The 22,612-nt window shown below is 42.4% G+C and overlaps 1 protein-coding gene across 1 annotated transcript in view; it reads left to right on the top strand.

Annotated features, from left to right (window-relative positions):
• The window catches only part of CCDC169 (coiled-coil domain containing 169), a 78,687-nt gene extending 67,304 nt beyond the window's left edge, over window positions 1-11,383 (top strand). The window contains exon 8 of the mRNA XM_088460146.1: window positions 11,246-11,383. Within this exon, the coding sequence (XP_088316272.1) occupies window positions 11,246-11,348 (103 nt within the window). The 3' untranslated portion in view covers window positions 11,349-11,383. The remainder of the gene's footprint in view (window positions 1-11,245) is intronic.
• The last annotated feature ends 11,229 nt before the right edge of the window (window positions 11,384-22,612 follow it).

Raw genomic sequence — 22,612 nt, forward strand, 5'->3', positions numbered from 1 at the left:
TAGTGACACAGTTATGTGGTGGAAGGGTATGCTTTGATGAACAGGTGGGTTTTCAGTGCACGATGAAGCTCTGCAAGGTCGGGGAGAGCCTGATCGAGCGAGGGAGCTCATTCCAGTGAAGGGGGGCTGCACAGGCAAAATCTTGGATACGAGCATGAGATGAAGTAACCAGGGTGGAGGAGAGGTAACAGTCATTGGCAGACCGGAGTGGGCGGGAGGGAGTATGTAAGGAGATGAGGTTAGAGATGTAGGGAGCAGTGGAGTTAGAAAGGGCCTTGTATGTGGAGGTGAGGAGTTTGAAGAGGATTCTGTAGGGGAATGGGAGCCAGTGCAGGTTTTGGCAGAGGAGAGCAGCGGGAGAGGAAGATAAGTCTAGCTGCAGCATTGAGAACAGATTGGAGGGGTGCAAGATGGCAACATGGGAGGCCACTGAGGAGAAGGTTGCAGTAGTCAGGCCAAGGAATGATTAGTGAATGAATAATCAGTTTGGTAGCATTCAGGGAGAGGAAAGGCCTAATGCGAGCAATGTTGTATAGCTGGAACCGACAGGATTGAGCCAGAGATTGAATGTGGGGGGTGAAGGAGAGGGTGGAGTAAAGGGTGACTCCCAAGCAGCGAAGTTGGGTGACTGGGGAGATGATGGTGTTGTCAACAGTGATAGCGAGATTGGTTGGAGTGCAGACTCTATTAGGGGGGGGAATTATGAGTTCGGTTTTAACCATGTTGAGCTCCAGAAAGCGCTTGGACATCCAGGAAGAGATGGCGGAGAGGCAGCTGGATACCTGAGAGATAACAGGAGGGGAGTTCAGAAGAGGAGAGGTATAGTTGCGTGTCATCGGCATAGAGGTGGTATTGGATGCTGAAGGAGCTGATGAGTTCTCCTAGAGTAGAAGTGTACAGGGAGGAGAGCAGGGGGCATAGCACAGAACCCTGTGGGACACCAACGGGGGGAGGTGGAACCAGAGGCAGACACAGAAAAGGAGTGGTTGGTGAGGTAAGAGGTGAACCAGGCATGGACAGTGTTAGAGATGCCGAAGGTCTGAAGGGTGATGAGGAGAGGATGATCTACGGCAGTGGTGTCAAACTTGGGCCCTTCAGCTTTTGTGGGACTACATATCCCAGCATTCCCTGTCACAGTTTTAGCATGCCCTAATAGCAAAACTGTGGCATTGCATGCTGTGATGTGTAGTTCCACTGCAGCTTGAGGGCCCGAGTTTGACACCACTGATCTACGGTGTCGAATGCTGCAGAGGGGTCCAAGAGGATAAGCAGAGAAAAGTGGCCCCTGGATTTAGCTACAAGCAAGTCATTGGTGACTTTGGAACAGAACAAAAAAAAATAGAACAAAATAAATATATCTGCACAGACTTGTGTTTATGATTATTAATATGATTCCTCCCTCTCACTTAATTTCTGTCTCTAAGTTATTGTGGAGGGGGTGCATCCAGGAACCGAAATGACTTGAAAGAAGCAAAAGAAAATGTGTTCCTATCTCGGGGAACTGACAGAATCATATATTATATTGTTAGTCAATTTAATCTCTAGTTCAATCTTGATCTGGGAAACAAGAATAAAGGCAATTCGCCCATAGAATATAAAATATAACTTTTATTATATATCAAATAAAAAGAAACGTTTTTTTCCAAGCAGACGAAATCTCATTAAAATCACATAAATATGAAAAATCTTAAATGTGTATTGTCTTCAATGTATTGGTTATTATATAGACCCTTTCTTTGTTGGTCCTATATGCTAATAAATGATCTCACATACAGGGTTCTATATGTGGTTTCAATTGAGAATAACCATGTGGTGACTGGGTTCTAAATTATTCTATCATGTGTCCTATATTGATCCTCCAATATCAATGGTTCTATATATAAAACAATGTTCAATTCATCTACAGTAGTTAATCAGATTCCAATAGATAAACTCAAATTGTTCCTCTAATCATGGGTTGTCATTCATTCCCTTATAAGGCAATATATCTCTATTGGAGCATCTCTCCCCTGGATTCCAGCTGCATTGGTGACTTTGGCCAGGGCAGTTTTCAGTGGAGTGATGTGGGTGAAAGCCAGATTGGACAGGATCAAAGATGGAGTTGTCAGAGAGATAGCTGGTGAGGTGGCTGTAGACAAGCCGCTCAAATAGTTTGGAGGCAAAAGGGCAAAGAGAATTGGGGCAGCAGTTGGTTTGTGAGGACGGGTCGAGTTTTTAAAATAGGTGTGACAAGAGTATGTTTGAATGATGACGGAAAGATGCTGGTGGAGAGAGATAAGTTGAAAAGATGAGCAAGGTGGGAGCAGGTGGGGAGGGAGTGTTAAAAGTACCAAAGAGGCAGTGGGGATTGGAGGACTGAGAGAAGATGAGCGACTGCAAGGATTGCTTGGCGAGGGAGAGGGCCGAACTGTACGAAGAGAGAACAAACTTGAAGTGAAGGAAGTCCACCAGAAAGCAACATTTCCTCCAGAGGCGCTCGGCAGTGCGTGAGGATTTTTTGAGAAACCGGATCAGTTTGGAGTGCCAGGGTTGGGGTTTGGACTGACGGAGGGGGACAGAGGAGATGGGGGCAAGTGCACAAGTTAGGGTGATGTTGTGGAAGAAGGCCGTCTGGTTGGGGCAGGCCATGGTTGATAGGGGAGAGTGTCAAGTGAGGAAGACAGGACAGCAGGGACAAGAGTCTCAAGATTGCGCCTGGTGATGGTGGCTTTGGGTGAGGGGAGGAGTTGAGAGAGTGAAGGAGAGTAGATGGTGGTCAGAGAGGGGGAAGGGAGGGTTGGAGAAGTCAGAGAGAGCACACAGATTGGTGAAGACAAGGTCAAGGGAGTGGCCGAGACAGTGGGTAGCGGCGAAGGTTCATTGAGAAAGACCAAGTGAGGAGGAAAGAGCAAGAAGATTGGTGGATGCAGGATTCGTAATGTCAATAGGGATGTTAAAGTCACCAAGGATTATAGAGGGGAGGTTAGCAGAGAGGAAGTGGGGAAGCCAGGCAGCAAAGTTGTCGAGTAATTGGGTGGGGGAGCCTGGGGGACGGTAGATAACTGCAACACGTAGATGAATGGGGTAGAAGAGACGGATAGAGTGGACCTCAAGGGTGGAGAAAGAAAGGGAGGACTAAGGTGGGATAATGCGAAAGGTGCAGTTGGGGGACAAGAGGATGCCTACTCCGCCTCCTTGGCGGTTGTCAGGTCTGACAGAGTGGGTGAAGGAGAGGCCCCCATAGGAGAGGGAAGCAGGGGAAGCGGTGTCAGAGGAGGAGAGCCAGGTTTCGGTGATGGCGAGAAGATTTAGAGAGTGGGAAATAAAGAGGTCGTGGATAGCAGGCAGTTTATTGCAGATGGATCTGGTATTCCAGAGGGCACAGGAGAATGAGAGGGAGGGAGGGCACGGGGGATATGTGGTAGAGATTGGCTGGGTTGTAGGTGAGGGGAGGTAGGCTAGATCTAAGGGGAAGGTGTGAGTCGGTGGAGATGGTTGATATGGGGCAGGGGCGAGGAGGCATGGTGGCTGACTCAGGGTGGAGCTAGGAAGGCGAGAGCAAAGGATGGCAAGTGAGCAATTAGGAGGAGGGCAAGAAAGCACAGCAGAGAATGCAGGTATTTAGAGGGGAGGCAGACAATTAGGCAGTATAATACATAGGTGACGTAATGGAAAAAGAGTAGGTAAATAGTGTTGAAGGAATAAAAGTCAAATGAAGAATAGAAAATATGAAACTGGCAGGAAGTAAATTCAGACAGGGTAATCTAGTGTATAAAAAGTAAATTGACATTGTTTGGGATGTGCATTCAGATGTTTCTCAGAAACTGAAATTTCAAATGCAAGTAGCTGCTGCTGAAGAGAAAAGTTTTGCAGTGTCCAAGCCAGGCTGATCAGTGTAAAGTGTGCAGGTTATGCAGACTGCTGGTGTTATTTTTGTTGACTCACTGTGTTGCTTGAGTGTAGTCCATCTGAAAAAGTGTTGGCTTGCATTATGTTTTCCTTCGGTTTAACGCCAGTATAACGCTGATTAATTTTAAATGCTCAATACACTTTAGAACTAAACACTTCAGAAACTAAATGCCCTAACAACCTAAACGGCCTAGCAGCCTACTCTGATCAGATGGTGCAGTTAGGGAAATGTTCAGGTCAGTATTCCAAGCGTTGGTAAACTTGGGATAAGTAGTAAAGATACTATCTATCAATAATCTATGAAGAGCAGAAATGTAATTCGCCATTGGTTTATGTATTGTGTATGGAGGCCTTGGCGAGAGCGATTAGAAGCAACCCAAAGATCACTGGGTTGAGAGCTGGTGCTATGGATCACCGCTTGGCTCTTTTGCTGATGACCTGTTGGCGGTCATTACCATGTCGGTGACATCTCTGCCCAATCTCATGGAGGAATTTACTTGCTTTGGTCGGTGTTCTAATTTTAAAATCAATTATATGAAATCCATGGCATTGAGTGTTACCGCCACAGTGGAGAATGTTTCTGCGCTGATTACATCCTTCCCGTTTGTATCCTTCCCGTTTGTTTGTATGGCATCCAGAAAGTAAATAAAATACGACCAGAGATGACACAGTGGCTCACAGAGGTTTTCTTGGTTGGGGTGAATAAATATAGTTAAAATGAACATACTCCCCAGGCTTCTATACCTCTTCCAAGCAGTGCCCCTGAAACTTCCACCCCACTTCTTATCGGAGGCACACAAGGTTATCCATAACTTTGTTTGGGGTGGATGGGAAACCAAGATTTAAGCATCTTAATCTCTTCAGATGAAAAACTCAGGGTGGCCAGCAATTACCCATCATTTTGGCCTATTATCAGGCCTCGGTTGCACACAGGATATTAGATTGGTCCAGGGGCCCGGGACGGAATCAGTGGGTGGGATTGGAATCCTCCTATAGGATTCTTTGTCTGTATAACCTGCCATGTGTTAGAAACGGATGGTAGTCTGGTCAGATATAGTGCCAGTCTTGAGGGTGGATTTTGCATGGACTAATTGTGGCCACGAGGCTTACGGAGGTGGTACAGTTTTTTGGGCTTTGGGGGCAGCCTTGGGGGCTGGCGTGCTTTGGCTCATTGTGGCCAGAGGCCTGGAGGTGAGATGCAGCCTTTGGGCTGTGGAGGCAGCCTTGAGAACTGGTGAGCTTTGGCTCGTTATGGCCAGAGGCCTGGAGGTGAGATGCAGCGTGTGGCCTCTAGGAGCAGCCTTGAGGGCTGGTTGTGGCCTTTATAGTCGTGGCCAAGGGACTGCTGATGTGAATCTGCCTTTGGGCTGTTGGAGCAGCTTTGGGGGGCTCATTGTGGTCTTTATAGTCGTGGCTAAGGAACTATTGGTGTAAAGCAGCCTTTGGGCTGTTGCAGTAGCCTTGAGGGCTCATGGTGACCTGGGGCCCCGGGACCGTTGCAGCCTTTGGGCTTATAAGACTCAGGTGAGGCATGCAACAAGAACGTGGGGCTGCTGCCAGTATCGCTGAGATGATACTGGCGACGGTGTGCTTAATAGCGCACCTGTAATGCAGAGTTGCTACCAGTGCCGCCGGGATGACACTGGCGACAGTGTGCTGATTTGCGCACCTGGAACACAGAGTTGCTACCAGTGTCGCTGGAATGACACTGGCGAGGATGTGCTAGATTGCGCACCTGGAACACAGAGTAGCTACCAGTTCCACATGGATGACACTGGCGATGGTGTGCTAAGTTGCGCACCTGGAACACAGAGCTGATACCAGTGCCGCCGGGATGACACTGGCGCCGAATGGTGACAGACGCTTCTGGGGTACGAAGTGCTCCGTGCTGCCCAGATGGTACAAGCAGCACGCGTGGATGAGATGTAGGTGGAGCCGCACGGATGGAATAAACGGCAAACACAAAACACAGCTAGACTGACAAGCAGGAGACTGGAAACCCGGAAGTACGAAAAAACTTCTTATCACCGGTCAAGGAGTGAAGGGCTGGCTGGAGTTTAACAGAAACAAGGCCCAACCAGAGCAAGTCTCCATAATGACAGATTATTGAGCACCTGGGCTGTGTTCAGACAGGAAAATCAGTCAGTGTGCACCTGATACTGCACACAGACAGGCAGTAATTAATGCCGTGCCTGAGGCTGGAAACTGCAGATCCTAACACCGTGGTGTTCTAATGTTGTAGGCTTGGCTCATCCCTTGGCTCTCCGGGAATCTCCTCGGAAATATCTCCATTCACGCCCATTCTTGATAATCCTCTCTTCCCTCCTGGAACATCAGGCTGAACAGCATTCTTATGGAGGGAGGCAGGTATTACCACGGTGGGCCATCGGGTCACTAATGGGGTGTTTAGGTCCTTTACAGAACTCTGTACATATGCTGGTATACCTGGTTTTATTACTGGTTTTACTTTCAGGTATGCCACTTCGCCTCCTCTCAGGGGGATTTCTCGACTCAATGGGGTCTTTACACTGTTTGAGAATGTGTTCTCACCCCACAGATCCTACCCATGTAATTTCTGGTATCTATCAAATCCTGTTGCATGGCTTCATGAGGATTTACCCCTCTCTTTGTGATGCATAGGACGGTGACCTTGTACATCTTGGTATACATGTAAACTGGGAGGAAGCTTGTCAATTTGCTTCTGCATGCTCTACTAGCTTAGAAATACTTGAGTCAGTATAAGCTTTTGACAAGGTGGTACAGGTGTCTGGTTATGTTACACAAGTTCTTCCCTAATGTTTCCCGACCGTGTTGGTGCTGCGGCAAAGATAGAGGTACTCTGATCCACATATGATGGTTTTGCCCCCTGATTACCCTATTTTGGACCAAAATAATAGAACTGTTATCCGAAATCATGGGTTATCAGGTCCCAACTGGACCGAACTTTTGGTTCCTTTCATATTCGGACACCCCTATATCCAAATATGAAAAGTCCCTCTTTAAGCATATGAATAATGCTGCAAGAGTGTTTGTTCCAGTTCAGTGGTAGCGCCCTCGATTTGAGAGTGGTGTCAACGTTTGGACTTTTTTATGGACGATGTTTTTCACGCAGCCTTAGAAAAGCACTTTGCTACTTGTTTTAGTTGGATGGAGTTTAAATCGTCTTCTACATATAAAGCCTAGTGTCTTGGCACCAGCATTAGATATGTCTATATAGCTTATGCCTTTCTAGACAGACGTATTGCTTTAGTCTTCTACAGCAGTTGTTGCTTCATCTGTAATAGTTTTTGGTCGTCCACTTTTTGGTTTATCTGCAATTGATCTGGTTTCTTTAAATTTGGCAAAGAGTTTGGCAACTGCACTGTGAGTAATGGGTGGCATATTTGGGTGACGTCGGTTGAAATAATTTGCAATAGCACGTGTGCTTCGTTCTCCAGATATCAAGACAATCTCAACACTTTCTGTTTGTGTTAGTGCCATTGTCATTTAATGTCAGTACCTGCAAAAGAAAACTCAGTTAAAATTCGAGAATTAATAAAGATACATTAAAAGGAAGACCACCATTGTTTTTCTTATGTAATTCTGCATCTGCTTGATATAGAAACATAGAATTTGACGGCAGATAAGAACCACTTGGCCATCTAGTCTGCCCCTTTTCATGTATCCTTTAGGCAACTTCAATTCTATTTGCTCCTTACGTCTCATGATGTCACATGACTCCTTCACAATTGAAAAATTAGAGTTGCATCCAGGATGGCCGACTTGAAGATGGCCGTCATACTGGTGACATACCATACAAAGTTTTCCCCCACTCCCATATCATATGTGTAGACACTGGATTAATATTTATTTACGAATTTCCTTTTTATAGCACTGTTTCCACACTTATGGGACTGTATAGATTTTTTTTATATTATACACCAATCAACTATAATAATAAAACCACCTGCCTAATATTGTGTAGGCCCCTTTCTTGCCACCAAAACAGCTTTGACCCATCGCGGCATGAACTCTACAAGACCTCTGAAGGTGTCCTGTGGTATCTAGCAGCATATCCTTTAATTCCTGTAAATTGAGAGGTGGGGCCTACATGGCTCAGACTTGTTTTTCCAGCACAACCCACAGATGCTTGATTGGATTGAGATCTGAGGAATTTGGAGGCCAAGTCAACAACTTGATCTCTTTGTCATGTTCCTCAAACCATTCCTGAACAATTGCAATGTGGCAGGATGCATCTGTCTGCCTAAAGAGGCCACTGTCTTCAGGGAATTTCGGTGCAATGAAGGGGTGTACTTGGTCTATAGCAATGTCAGGAGAAAAGGTTTCCCAGCTGAACTTTACCCAGAGCAATCACACTGCCTCTGCTGCCTTGCCTTCTTCCCATATTGCATACTGGTGCTATCCATTCCCCAGGTAAACAATGCACCCAGCCGTCCACATGATGTAAAGGAAAACTTGGCTCATCAAACCAGACCACCTTTTCCCATTGCTCTATGGTCCAGTTCTAGCGCTTACGTGCCCATTGTAGGTGCTTTCAGCGTGATGCACAGTGTGTTCTGTCACCTTTCTATCATAGCCAGCATTAACTCTTTCAGCAATTTCTCTTCTGTGGGAGAGGACCAGACGGGCTATGCGCATCAATGAGCCTTGGACGCCCATGACCCTGTCGACGGTTTATCAGTTGTCCTTTCTTGGACCAGTTTTGGTAAGTTCTAAACACTGTATACCAAGAACACCACACCTGCCGTTTTGCAGATGCTCTGATCCAGTCATATAGCCATCACAATTTGGCCTTTGTCAAAGTCGCTCAGATCCTTATGCTTCTTATGCTTGCCTGCTTCCAACACATCAACTTCAAGATCTAAATGTTCACTTGCTGCCTAATATATCCCACCGTGTGTGTGTGTCGCGCTGTATGTACAGAATATATATATATATATGATTCTTTTTGGTTTTGCTTAAAGCAGTGTTTTTTTATTGAAATGACTTTGAATGGCACAAAAGGCATTACATTGAAAGTAATGTACGATAAATTGCTAACAATGTTCTATAAACACCTGCTAAGCTGGGTGCTCCCAGTAACGCATCAGTCCACCCATTGAAGTTAATTGAAAAATCCAGTACTAAACCTCTGGATTTAGGGGGCCTATCCATTAGCAGATGTTTTTCTGAACGATGAAAGACAAAAGATATCTGTCATGTACATGACAGATTTTTGCAAAAGATGAACGATATTGCATGACATTCAGGGAGTGGATTTTTTTCTCTCCAGTGCTTTGTAGCTGCTGTTAATATCGTTCGTCGTTTGCCACATATAAACTGCCAGATATTTGTAATACCTGGCAGCGATATGCGATAATTGACCAACATGTTGGAGAGACGAAAGATAAAATGTATCGGCCGCGAGAGTACGCATCTGTCATCGTTCAGGGCCTATCCATTAGCAGATAAATTGAACGATATATCGTTCAGTCGTTCAATTTATCTGCTAATGGATAGGCCCCTAGAGTGGGGAATACAGGGCTAATGACAGCCTGACATCTTTCTCCGCCCCACTTGCACACATATGCGCACATACACTCAAACACACCTACCTCAACACACCTCTCCACAGACCCCTTACATGCTATCAGACCTCAGCACAGACCTACATGTCCATTTGGTATCCACATGTGCCCTTACATGAGACTAGATCCCTTCACATGGGATGTAGTTAGGATGCCGGCAGTCGATATGCCCACCGCCAGAATCCCGACACAAAGCCCGGCATGGGACTAAAGATAGGCGTCTAAATATCGACGCCTATCATTAGCCACACGTCGAAATCCCAACACCCGGCATACAGAACATAGGTTAGCCGGGCGTCACGAGCTGTTAGCCGTGTGGTGGAGGGTTAGGTTTAGGCACCCCCAGGGGGACTTGGGGTTAGGCACCCCCCTGGAGGGTTAGGTTTAAGGTGAGGTGAGGGGAGGCTAGGGTTAGGCACCTCGGGAAGGACTTAGGGTTAGGCACCACCCCCAGAGTCTTAGGGTTAGGCACCCCCCAACGGAGGGTTAGGGTTGGGGGTTAGAGGGGAGGGTTAAATATACTTACCAGCTTGCATCAGGATTTTCATCTGTCGGGCTTCCAGGGTCGGAATTTGAACCAACGGCTTTTAAGCCCTCTGTATTTCATACCCAATCCCTTCACATGCCCTCAGACCCCCTCCACATTCCATCATACCCCTTCCCCATTCTTATCCATGATTTCCAGTATCCAGGGTTTTTATAGGGCTGGCAGAAGGTCCATAGGCTCTGTAGGTGTCTGCCGCAGAACAATCAACCTATTATGAGATAACTCACATGAGGTAACAGATCTTCAGGAGTGAGAGAAACAGAAGGTCAACTAATCCAGTTACAGCTCAGCACATGCTCCTCTGACCCCTGGTGTCAGTCTCTTGACCATGCCGTGTATAGGAAAAAATGTGTTTGAACTCCGAAGTTCATACATTTATATTACTGCTATGATTTTGAACAGACATTTGTAGTAAATCCTATTTTGTCAGGATTCAGCTGCCATATTGTGTAAGGGTCTTTAAAGTGGTCATTATTATCCTATTAGGAAACCAGAACAATAAATTGGTTATAAGAAGCCATTTTTTGTGGTGTGTCTGTTATAGTTTAGGCTAGCATTGACACGTAAAGCCTCTATGCAGGGTGACAAGCAGGCATGATGGAGGGGATTAAAGAGACAGGGGAACCGCAGCAATGAGCAATGAACGGAGCATGGTAGATCAAGGAGACTTATAATAGAGTAAGCTTTGCTTGTGGTCTCACTGCTCAGAGTAGCTGGCCACATGTCCAAGAAAACACCCTATTTACAGTTGTTGTGTTAGATCCATGATAAGAAATAGTATAAATAGTAGACATTAATGTCTTTGTACACTTATTTGTGTGAGCAGCAGCTGCCATCGTTCGTTGCTCTTCTTAGCAATGACTCATGTCCGTCCCGATTCCCAGCTTTCAAAAAAATAATGTGTATACATATTGTATACCAGGACAAATATTTCTGTATGGCTAGTAGAAAGATTTAATAATCTACAGTAAACTACATTTACTTAATGTGCAGCAGATTTTCTAAACATTCCCCTCGAGTACAAGCTGTGTGTTGCATCTTTTGTTAATTGCACACAGTACTATTGTCAAACCTGTGATTTCCCTGTCTCTCAGACTTCTCTCTGTACATGTGTATTAGGAGCTTTTATGAGCAGGGCGGTTAATGGTAATATTGGAAAGTGGCACATTTACATAAAGCATTATGTTAGATTAATGTCTATATAGCATATATTTTTTACTTTGCTTGTTTTCTGTTTTTCCAGGGGAATGTATAATACCTCTACAAGCCAAAAGACATCGGATGGAAAGAAAAATACTGTTAGAAACACTGAGCAAATGAATAACTCTCAGAAAACAAAACAGTAATGTTGCCAAAAATAAAAATATACATGGTTTATTGCCTTCATCTATTTGTTTAATGATCCTTTTTATTATTAAATGGTGCTGTTTATTATGTGCATCATTGAGACTATGGGGTATATTTACTAAAGTGCTTTTTAGAAGTGGAGATGTTGCCCATAGCAACCTATCAGACTCTACTTAACATTACTCTAGCACCTTCTAGAACAGGGGTTCCCAACCACGGTCCTCAAGGCACACTAACAGTCCAGGTTTTGGGGATAGTCATACTTGAGCACAAGTGACTTAATTAGTACCTCAGTTATTTTGATTTAACCATCTGTGCGCAATCATGGATATCACTAAAGCCAGGACTGTTAGTGTGCCTTGAGGACCGAGGTTGGGAATCACTGTTCTAGAAGATAATAGCTAGAATCTGATTGGTTGCTATGAGCAACATCTCCACTTCTAAAAACCTGCACTTTAGTAAATATACCCCATTGAGTCTTGTAGATTTATGGCTTTTTAATGTGCTTATCTATGGTCTGATCACATTATTGTAATCAATATTCAACTCTTGCTTGGCCAGAATGTCCCCAGTTTTCAAGTGGGTGGGGAAAGAACAGATCATCAGAATAGTCACAGCAATACTTAGTATTTCAGGAATAGAGTGTGTTAGTGCTCTGTATACTCATGTAACTCTGTAAATGAGGACACGATTGTATGTGAGCAGGGAAATGGTGACAGGTAGCCACAGACTGAAAGACAATGGATAGGACAGGGTCCTCCAACAGTACAGAGTAGTGATATTAGGAACCTGTTAAGCTGATGTAGGAAGATTATGGTATCTATAAAATTATTTTATCTGAAAGTTCATATCCCACTATTTGACATGTTGTTGTTGTTATTTTTTTTAGATAGATAGAGCGCTTACATTTAATAAATTACAGAGGCCATGAACATAATACAGAGTTTTAGCTTTGCAAAAAATACAGGAACTATTAACGTAATACACAGGTGAGGCAGCCATTTTGAGCCATCCAGTCCAGGGATAGTCTGCAGCTCTACAGCTGGTAGCAAATGTAGTAATAATAAAGATAATAAGCTAATACTGGATATTATTAGAAACAGACATAACTAAGCTAACAAGCATGGCTTATCTACAGGTTTAATGAAAATGTAATATTATAAATATTTCTAGAGTTTTTCTTTTTTTTTTTTTTTTTCCTTCATATTTTATTTCACACATATGATTCTTTATAATAATAATAAGTTATTTATTTTTCTGCTTCACAAACCGAATACATTAGTCGGGATTTCATATGAACTTGTGAGCCCCAACCATAAGATGCTGTAAATGATAAATAAATAGCAGTCATGTTACCTTTTGTTTAAGCAGGACAAATGAAGATATAGCAGGTAATTTGTTTTAGCTCTATAATGAAAGCAAAAACCACTACATATCGTATGTATAACACATTAAGGTTCAACATTGTGTTTAATGCTACATTAACAGCTCATATTATATTAGCCAAGTGCGGTATGTGATGAGCATGCATCAGAGGATTGAAAGGCCTGCTTTCCTATAGTCTCTTATGTCCTGTAATATTCAAACATCATTCAAGTGCAATCTCAATTAAAAGCCGGATTCCAGCCAAAACTCAACTTCTGCATTCTGGCACCAGTAGTTCCTGACTTAGCCATTTAAGCACAGTTGATGATTTAGAATACTTACTAATCATTTATACAAAATATTTTTATTAAGTATTCCATTTCTCAGTAATCGGTCTAAGTCTTGTTTTCCATCAGAACACTGACCATGTTCCTTTTTGACTGTTTGTCACAATTCTCCTGTAAATTCATTGGTGGGTCCTGACAATACTCTATTATTCATTACTCTCCAGGAAGTCTTCATTTGTGTTTCAGTTTATGACTTTCATTCCATTAGAGGAGGCATTAGGGAAATTCTAAACTTCTTACATCTCCAAGTTACAGCTACTTATTCTCATAAGATCACAGCAGGAATAAGATGAGAGGTTGGCGTGCTGGCATGGCGGGGAGAAACAGAAAAAATAAAATGTTTATGCCATCTGCTAGGTGTGCAAAGAACTAACAATGTTGGCGACAAGGCTTATGCTTTATAAAATATGTTGTAATTGAATACATTTGTTTATAAGCAGGACTGGGTTATAGGAAGGGCGACAGGGGCGGTCATCCCAGGGCCCCCACACATAGATTGCCCCCACAACCTGCACAAAAAAACCAGAGCACAGCGTTTAGCTGTCTGCACTCTTTGGTCCTCTTCTCCTCGGCGGCTGCTAAGCTGTTCCCTAACAGCAGCCGCCGAAGAAGCTTCATTTGACGTCATCTCGCGAGCCTTTGACTGCTCAGAAGGACCAGAGCAGCGGCAACAGCTTGCGCAGGAGAGGCTGGCGGCTGAGCAGACTCAGACGTCTCATTCAGCTCTAAGGCACCGATTTTACTCTGCTCCTCTGCGTTTCCCGTGGTGTGGTTGTGAGCTGACAAGCTCTGGCTCCTGTCTAATCAAGGTCAAGTTTGGTGTGTGTGTATATATATATATATGCTGTTCTATAGATAGTTATGCTAAGGTTGTGACATTGATGCATGGATGCTTGTCTTGATAAAGGTCAGCTTTGACCGAAACGTCGACATGACCTTGAAATGGATATGTAAGCATTAAAACTATTTTTGCCAATACCGGCTCTGGTGAGTGCCCCTTTATACTATTTGACTACACATAATGTGTGTATGTATGTATGTATGTATATATATATATATATATATATATATATACTGGAACGATTAGATGGATGTTTCTCAACCAATAAATGTAACCAGATTCCTTGAAGTGTGTGTCTCCCTCTGTTAGCAGTCTGCTAACAGAGGGAGACATACACTTCATTGGACTGAATAGAGTTTTACCACTTGCTTGGCACTAGGTCTCATCATTTTTACACATTGGGAGTATATGATGCATCTTCATATTTACTTTGATATTAAGGAATCTTTTTACATTTATTGGTTGCGAAACATCAATCTACTCGTTCCAGTAAAATCGTTATAAGAAATACTTGGCTTTTAAGAGCCTTTCTAGGAATTTCTCCCTATCAAAGGACAGAAAATAAGCTTATACCACTGAGTGTTCTAACCAGTTCCATATCATCAAGTGTTTATTCAGACCAGTTCCATGTTTGTGTTTACCCCTGATGAAGTCCTGTAGGTGAACGAAACGCGTAGGGTCATCGCTTTGAAAAACCTGCACCTACCACATAAGAGGTCCAACTAAGAGTTCACACCTGTAAAGGTGTAGGTGGCAGATAACATCTATCCTTCTGTACTGGGGCAGGTTTACTAAAAGTTGTTTTATGCTATGTATGTATTGATTTGTATTGTGAATTGTTTATATTTATATCTCTGTTGATATACCAAGAATAAAATATTCAGGTATAAGAATTATGGGCTTTTATTTTATGAATAATATCCAAAACATAAAATTATGGTGATTTGAAGACTAACTAGAAGGTTGTGTTTGACCAACAGCTAATATTGCAATAAATCCCCCTAAGTGGTGGAAATTTCTTCTATTCAATTAATACTCAAAGTTGTAGTGCACCAAAGGTACCCCTTCTCATATATATATATATATATATATATATATGCGCCATGTAGAGGGCACTCACGATTCCTTAATGGTAATGCCGGGTTGCCTTCCTTAAAATAATGTAGCTATGCGAAGGCTGTCAAAAACAACAGCAGGCGGCACTCCACGGACTTGGTAAGTGAGAAGAATGACTTTAATAGCCAACGTTTCAAGACCAATTAGGCCTTGTCATCAGGGTGTCAAAGTGTAACAACAAATAATGCGTACCTTAAATAGAGGTGAGCAGACAAGTGAAACAGTGACCTTCCTCCTCCCTCTTCGGACATTAAGCCGCGTCACACAACGCGACGTGAGAAACTGCAGAGCAGGGAAAGGTGACCAAGGAAACCTCCTGACGCGCTGAAGAGTACGGAAAGAAACGTGTCAGGGGGTGTGTCAACATACACTGCGCGGCACCCTGAATGAAAGGGGGAAAGAGATGGTTAAGTGCTGGGAAAATAAACATATTAAAGTGGTATAAAATATTACCAAAAGTAAACACCCAGGGCCTGATTCAGAGCCGGGCGCTATTTGCGCTCGCTCGTTCAGAAAAAGGGGCCGGCTATTTAAATTGAGCGCTCGCTCTTTGCGGTCTGTTGACGCCTCTGTGTCTGAGCGAGTGAACGAAACATGCGCTCGCTATTTTGTAAAGACGCCCCCCTGGCCGCTCGCATCCTACGCCATCTCCGCTATTTGATTAATCGAGTACATCGAAAGGCGTCTGAACTGCTCGCAGTGCTTGTGGTAGGATTTTCCTACCGCAATCATGCGAACAGTTCAGGCTAAGAAACAACCAAGTGATGTGGTCGATGATGCTGCTTTGTTAATTATGCACACCCTTAAAACGCCCATTTTGACCGTTTGGCACGCCTGCGTTCGGATCACCACTCCCCGTTTTCAAGCACCTTCCCCTGTTACCACCCACAAACGCCCCATCCTGTCACTCAAATTAGCAGTCACTCGCTATTTTGCGAGCGCTCGATTTCCGACCGCAATGACTGGTTGGCGCATGCGCATTACGACCCATACACATGCGCAGTTGTGCGAACATCGCTCGGAGCGAACGAGCGGCCCCTTACAAGCGGCTCTGAATCAGGCCTTCAGTGCAATGTACTTGAACTGCAAAAAATATATAAAAAATATAAAACATTGATAAAAAAATCGATGTAAATATCGATGACTGGTAATAATAAGAAATATAACACAACTGATATAGAGAAACACTAGCATGGAATATGCGTTATGCACAAGGGACAACAATAAAAAATAAACAGTAATAAATACATAAATACAGCACATGGATAACAGATGTGATAGACAATACTAACTGGGGTACAGAGGTCACTCAGAAAAAAGTACTGTTAAATGTGTTGTATAATTTAATAACTACTAATAGATATCAAAGAAAGAGAAACAGTCAGTGCCTACCAGCACACAATTATAGAAAAAAAATTCCAAGAGATCTTATCATTTAACCCTCGAGGATGTATGGTATCCAAGAGGTGGATCCACCTAGCCTCAACTTTTTTTTAGCTCCATCACCTCCGCTAAGTTGTACTGGAACGTGGTCAATAATTTTGTAACGTAAACGTGCAAGGGGATGGCGAGCGTCATGGAAGTGCCGGGCTACGGGCTGGTCAGATGCCCTACCTGTCAAAGCTGCTCTAATAGAGGAGCGATGCATAGCCATACGCTCCTTGAACATACACGTTGTCTGACCAACGTGGCCAAGACCATATGGGCAGGTAATAAGATATATTACAAATCTAGAAGAGCAAGTAAGTACATGCTTAATCTGGTATTTCTTACCCATATGGGGATGATTAAAGGTATGACCGACTTCAAGATAGCCACAAGTGACACATGAGGCACAACGATAGCACCCAGGTTTTTTATATGTAGTGTCACTATCATGAGTAAAAAAAAGGAATGATATCCGTTTTAACAAGGATATCAACCAAAAATCTACCATAATTTGTCTTCCATCGAACTAAAAGCCTTGCAAACCTTATCCCAGTACACTGATATCATCATCCATCCTGCGGATAAGGGCGGAGCCATTGTTATTCAAAATATTCTTCAATATAAATTAGAACTGGATACACAACTGCAGGATACTGCTACATATGAGAAATTAGTACAGGATCCGACTTCAGCATATAAATATGAACTGGATGCTATTCTACAAAAGGCGGTACTTGATGGCCATTTAGGTTCCAACTTGGTCAAACAATTGGGACAACCATTCCCCAGGGTTCCGGTGATTGACACAGTCCCTAAAATTCATAAAAATCTTGAACATCCACCAGGCAGGCCAATTATCTCGGCCAATGATTCCTTGTACCAGCCTATTGCGCAACTTTTGGATACACTCATCCAACCCTATGTAATTACACAGCCTACTTATTTGAAGGACACTACCACCTTATTGAACCTCCTCAAGGCTTTGAACATAATACCGGACAATGCGATTCTTTGTACCTTGGACGTGCACAGTCTATATACTGTCATACCTCATCAGGAGGGCCTAAAAAAAGTGGAATCTGTTTTTCCGAAAGTTTTCGTTTGACAAATTGGATATCAATTTATTTATGAAACTGTTGGAATTAACACTCAAGAGGAATTATTTTTTACACAACGGCACATACTATTTACAAACTAGCGGATGTGCCATGGGCTCTAATGTATCGCCATCATTTGCCAACATTTATATGTTTGCACAGGAACAGACTTTCTTTTTTTCAGATCTTGAGATATTTCGTCATATTCTATTCTATACTCGTTACATAGACGACTTGCTACTGATTTGGACAGGGGATTTAGACAAATTGATGTCCATTATTGATAATATTAATGCATTACCCACTGCAATCAAATTTACATATCAATGCAGTGACACTACAGTGCATTTTTTGGATGTTAATCTGACTTTAATCAACAACTTTATAGAAACCTCGGTATACATTAAGGACACTGATCGAAACACTCTGTTGGTGTCCAGTAGTTTTCACCCCCCGGCCCTCAAGAGGGGCCTAGCTAAATCTCGAATGATCCGTGTAGCCCGTATCACGAGTGATACCAGCAAAGTGGCGATGGAGTTAGATAAAATTGTAGACGAGTTTATACAAAGAGGCTATGATCCCATTGCTTTATTACAGCAGAAGACTGAAGTATTGAATATACCCCGAGAACGTTTACTTAGTTCTCATAAGAAACAGGTTACAAAATCCTTAATTCCATTTGTTACGGAACACACTCTGGCGAGTCCAGTTATCTCCAAAGCCCTTTGGCCCATCATAGACACGGACCCCGACTTGCCTAAATTTGGCAACTGAAAGCCACTTATTAGTTATAAAAGAGGTCGTAATCTCAAAGATATCCTTGTTAAAACGGATATCACTCCTTTTTTTTACTCATGATCGTGACACTACATATAAAAAACCTGGGTGCTATCGTTTTGCCTCATGTGTCACTTGTGACTATCCTGAAGTCGGCCATACCTTTAATCATCCCCATACGGGTAAGAAATACCAGATAAGCATGTACTTACTTGCTCTTCTAGATTTGTAATATATCTTATTACCTACCCACGTGGTCTTGGCTACGTTGGTCAGACAACACGTATGTTCAAGGAGTGTATGGCTATGCATCGCTCCTCTATTAGAGCAGCTTTGACAGGTAGGGCATCTGACCAGCCCGTAGCCCGGCACTTCCATGACGCTCGCCATCCTCTTGCATGTTTACGTTACAAAATTATTGACCACGTTCCAGTACAACTTAGCGGAGGTGATCGGGCTAAAAGGTTATTAAAAGTTGAGGCTAGATGGATCCACCTCTTGGATACCATACATCCTCGAGGGTTAAAGATGAGATCTCTTGGAATTCTTTTCTATAATTGTGTGCTGGTAGGCACTGACTGTTACTCTTTCTTTGATATCTATTAGTAGTTGTTAAATTATACAACACATTTAACAGTACTTTTTTCTGAGTGACCTCTGTACTCCATTTAGTATTTTCTATCACATCTGTTATCCATGTGCTGTATTTATGTATTTATTATTGTTTATTTTTTTATTGTTGTCCCTTGTGCATAACGCATATTCCATGCTAGTGTTTCTCTATATCAGTTGTGTTATATTTCTTATTATTACCATTCATCGATATTTTACATCGATTTTTTATCGATGTTTTATATTTTTTGCATTTCAAGTACATTGCGCTGAGTGTTTACTTGTGGTAATATTTTATACCACCTTAATATGTTTATTTTCCCAGCACTTAACCATCTCTTTCCCCCTCTGCAGCTTCACACGTCACGTTGTGTGACGTCATGCACCGTGCGGCTTCCTGTCCGACGGGGGAGGAGGACGGTCACTGTTTCACTTGTCTGCTCACCTCTATTTAAGGTAAGCATTATTTGTTGTTACACTTTGACACCCTGATGACAAGGCCTAATTGGTCGTGGAACGTTGTGTATATATATATATATATATATATATATATATATATGTATATAATTATATATATATATACACACAGTATATAAAGAGAGAGACAGAGCTGTCTAGTCATATACTGTGTGTATGTGTGTGTATGTATATATACATATATAAAACAGTGGTACAGTCAGCTTGTGCGGAGTAGTTATTTTCTTGCCGCCCATGTCTGATATACATATATGTGTGTATACATATATATATATATATATATATATATATACACACAGCTCCATAAATATTGGGACATTGACAGAATTTTCAGATTTTGGCCTCTATTCACCACCACAATGGCTTTGAAATGAAACCAACAAGATGTGATTTAACTGCAGACTTTCAGATTTAATTTGAGGGTAATTACATCCAAATCAGGTGAATGGTGTAGGAATTACAACGGTTTCTATATGTGCCTCCCACTTTTTAAGGGGCCAAAAGTAATGGGACAAACTAAATAATCCTAAATCTAACTTTCACTTTTTAATACTTTGTTGCAAATCCTTTGCAGGCAATTGCAGCCTGAAGTCTGGAACGTATAGACATCACCAGACGCTGGGTTTCATCCCTGGTGATGCTCTGCCAGGCCTCTACTGCAAATGTCTTCAGTTCCTGCTTGTTCTTGGGGCATTTTCCCTTCAGTTTTGTCTTCATCAAATGAAATGCATGCTCAATGGGATTCAGGTCAGGGGATTGACTTGGCCATTGCATAACATTCCACTTTTTAGCCTTAAAAAACTCTCTGGTTACTTTTGCAGTATACTTCGGGTCATTGTCCATCTGCACTGTGAAGCGCCGCAATGAGTTCTGAAGCATTTGACTGAATATGAGCATATAATATTGCCCGAAACACTTCAGAATTTATTCTGCTGCTTTTGTCAGCAGTCACATCATCAATAAATACAAGGGAACCAGTTCCATTGGCAGCCATACATGCCCACGCCATGACACTACCACCACCATGCTTTACTGATGAGGTGGTATGTTTTGGATCATGAGCAGTTCCTTTCCTTCTCTTCCCATCACTCTGGTTCAAGTTGATCTTTGTCTCATCTGTCCATAGGATGTTGTTCCAAAACTGTAATGGCTTTTTTAGATGTTGTTTGGCAAACTCTAATCTGGTCTTCCTGTTTTTGTGGCTCACCAATGGTGTGCATCTTGTGGTGAACCCTCTATATTCACTCTTGTGAAGTCTTCTCTTGATTGTTGACTTTGACATATATACATCTACCTCCTGGAGAGTGTTCTTGATTTGGCCAACTGTTGTGAAGGGGTTTTTCTTCACCAGGGAAATAATTCTTTTGTCATCCACCACAGTTGTTTTCCGTGGTCTTCCGGGTCTTTTGGTGTTGCTGATCTCTCCAGTGCATTCTTTCTTTTTAAGAATGTTCCAAACAGTTGATTTGGCCACACCTAATGTTTTTGCTATCTCTCTGATGGGTTTGTTTTGATTTTTCAGCCTAATGATGGCTTGCTTCACTGATAGTGACAGCTCTTTGGATCTCATATTGAGAGTCGACAGCAACTGATTCCAAATGCAAATGTCACACCTAGAATCAACTCCAGACCTTTTACCTGCTTAATTGATAATGAAATAACGAGTGAATAGCCCACACCTGTCCATGAAATAGCTTTTGAGTTGATAGTCCCATTACTTTTGGCCCCTTAAAAAGTGGGAGGCACATATTGAAACTGTTGTAATTCCTACACCGTTCACCCGATTTGGATGTAATTACCCTCAAATTAAATCTGAAAGTCTGCAGTTAAAGCACATCTTGTTTGTTTCATTTCAAAACCATTGTGGTGGTGAATAGAGGCCAAAATCTGAAAATTCTGTCAATGTCCCAATATTTATGGACCTGACACTATATATATATATATATATATATATATATATATATATATATATATATATATATATATATATATATATACACACACACATACATACAGTCAGGTGCATAAATATTGGGACAATGACAGAATTTTCATATTTTGGCCTCTATTCACCACCACAATGGCTTTGAAATTAAACAAACAAGATGTGCTTTAACTGCTGACTTTCAAATTTAATTTGAGGGTATTAACATCCAAATCAGGTGAACGGTGTAGGAATTACAACGGTTTCTATTTGTGCCTCCCACTTTTTAAGGGGCCAAAAGTAATGGGACAAACTAAACAATCTTAAATCTTACTTTCACTTTTTAATACTTTGTTGCAAATCCTTTGCAGGCAATTACAGCCTGAAGTCTGGAACGCATAGACATCACCAGACGCTGGGTTTCATCCCTGGTGATGCTCTGCCAAGCCTCTACTACAAATGTCTTCAGTTCCTGCTTGTTCTTGGGACATTTTCCCTTCAGTTTTGTCTTCATCAAGTGAAATGCATGCTCAATGGGATTCAGGTCAGGGGATTGACTTGGCCATTGCATAACATTTCACTTTTTAGCCTTAAAAAACTCTCTGGTTACTTTTGCAGTATACTTCGGGTCATTGTCCATCTGCACTGTGAAGCGCCATCCAATGAGTTCTGAAGCATTTGACTGAATATGAGCATATAATATTGCCCGAAACACTTCAGAATTCATTCTGCTGCTTTTGTCAGCAGTCACATCATCAATAAATACAAGGGAACCAGTTCCATTGGCAGCCATACATGCCCACGCCATGACACTACCACCACCATGCTTCACTGATTAGGTGGTATGTTTTGGATCCTTCTCCATACTCTTCTCTTCCCATCACTCTGGTACACGTTGATCTTTATCTCATCTGTCCATAGGATGTTGTTCCAGAACTGTAATGGCTTTTTTAGATGATGTTTGGCAAACTCTAATCTGGTCTTCCTGTTTTTGTGGCTCACCAATGGTTTACATTTTGTGGTGAACCCTCTATATTCACTCTTGTTATATATTCTCTTGATTGTTTACTTTGACACATATACACCTACCTCCTGGAGAGTGTTCTTGATTTGGCCAACTGTTGTGAACTGTTGGATTTCATATTGAGAGTCGACAGCAACTGATTCCAAATGCAAATGTTACACCTAAAATCAACTCCAGACCTTTTACTTGCTTAATTGATAATGAAATAACGAGGGAATAGCCCACACCTGTCCATGAAATAGCTTTTGAGTTGAT

This window comes from Taudactylus pleione, unplaced genomic scaffold (assembly GCF_031769625.1).
Source record: "Taudactylus pleione unplaced genomic scaffold, aTauple2 ptg000043l, whole genome shotgun sequence".
NCBI classification, from domain to species: Eukaryota; Metazoa; Chordata; class Amphibia; order Anura; family Myobatrachidae; genus Taudactylus; species Taudactylus pleione.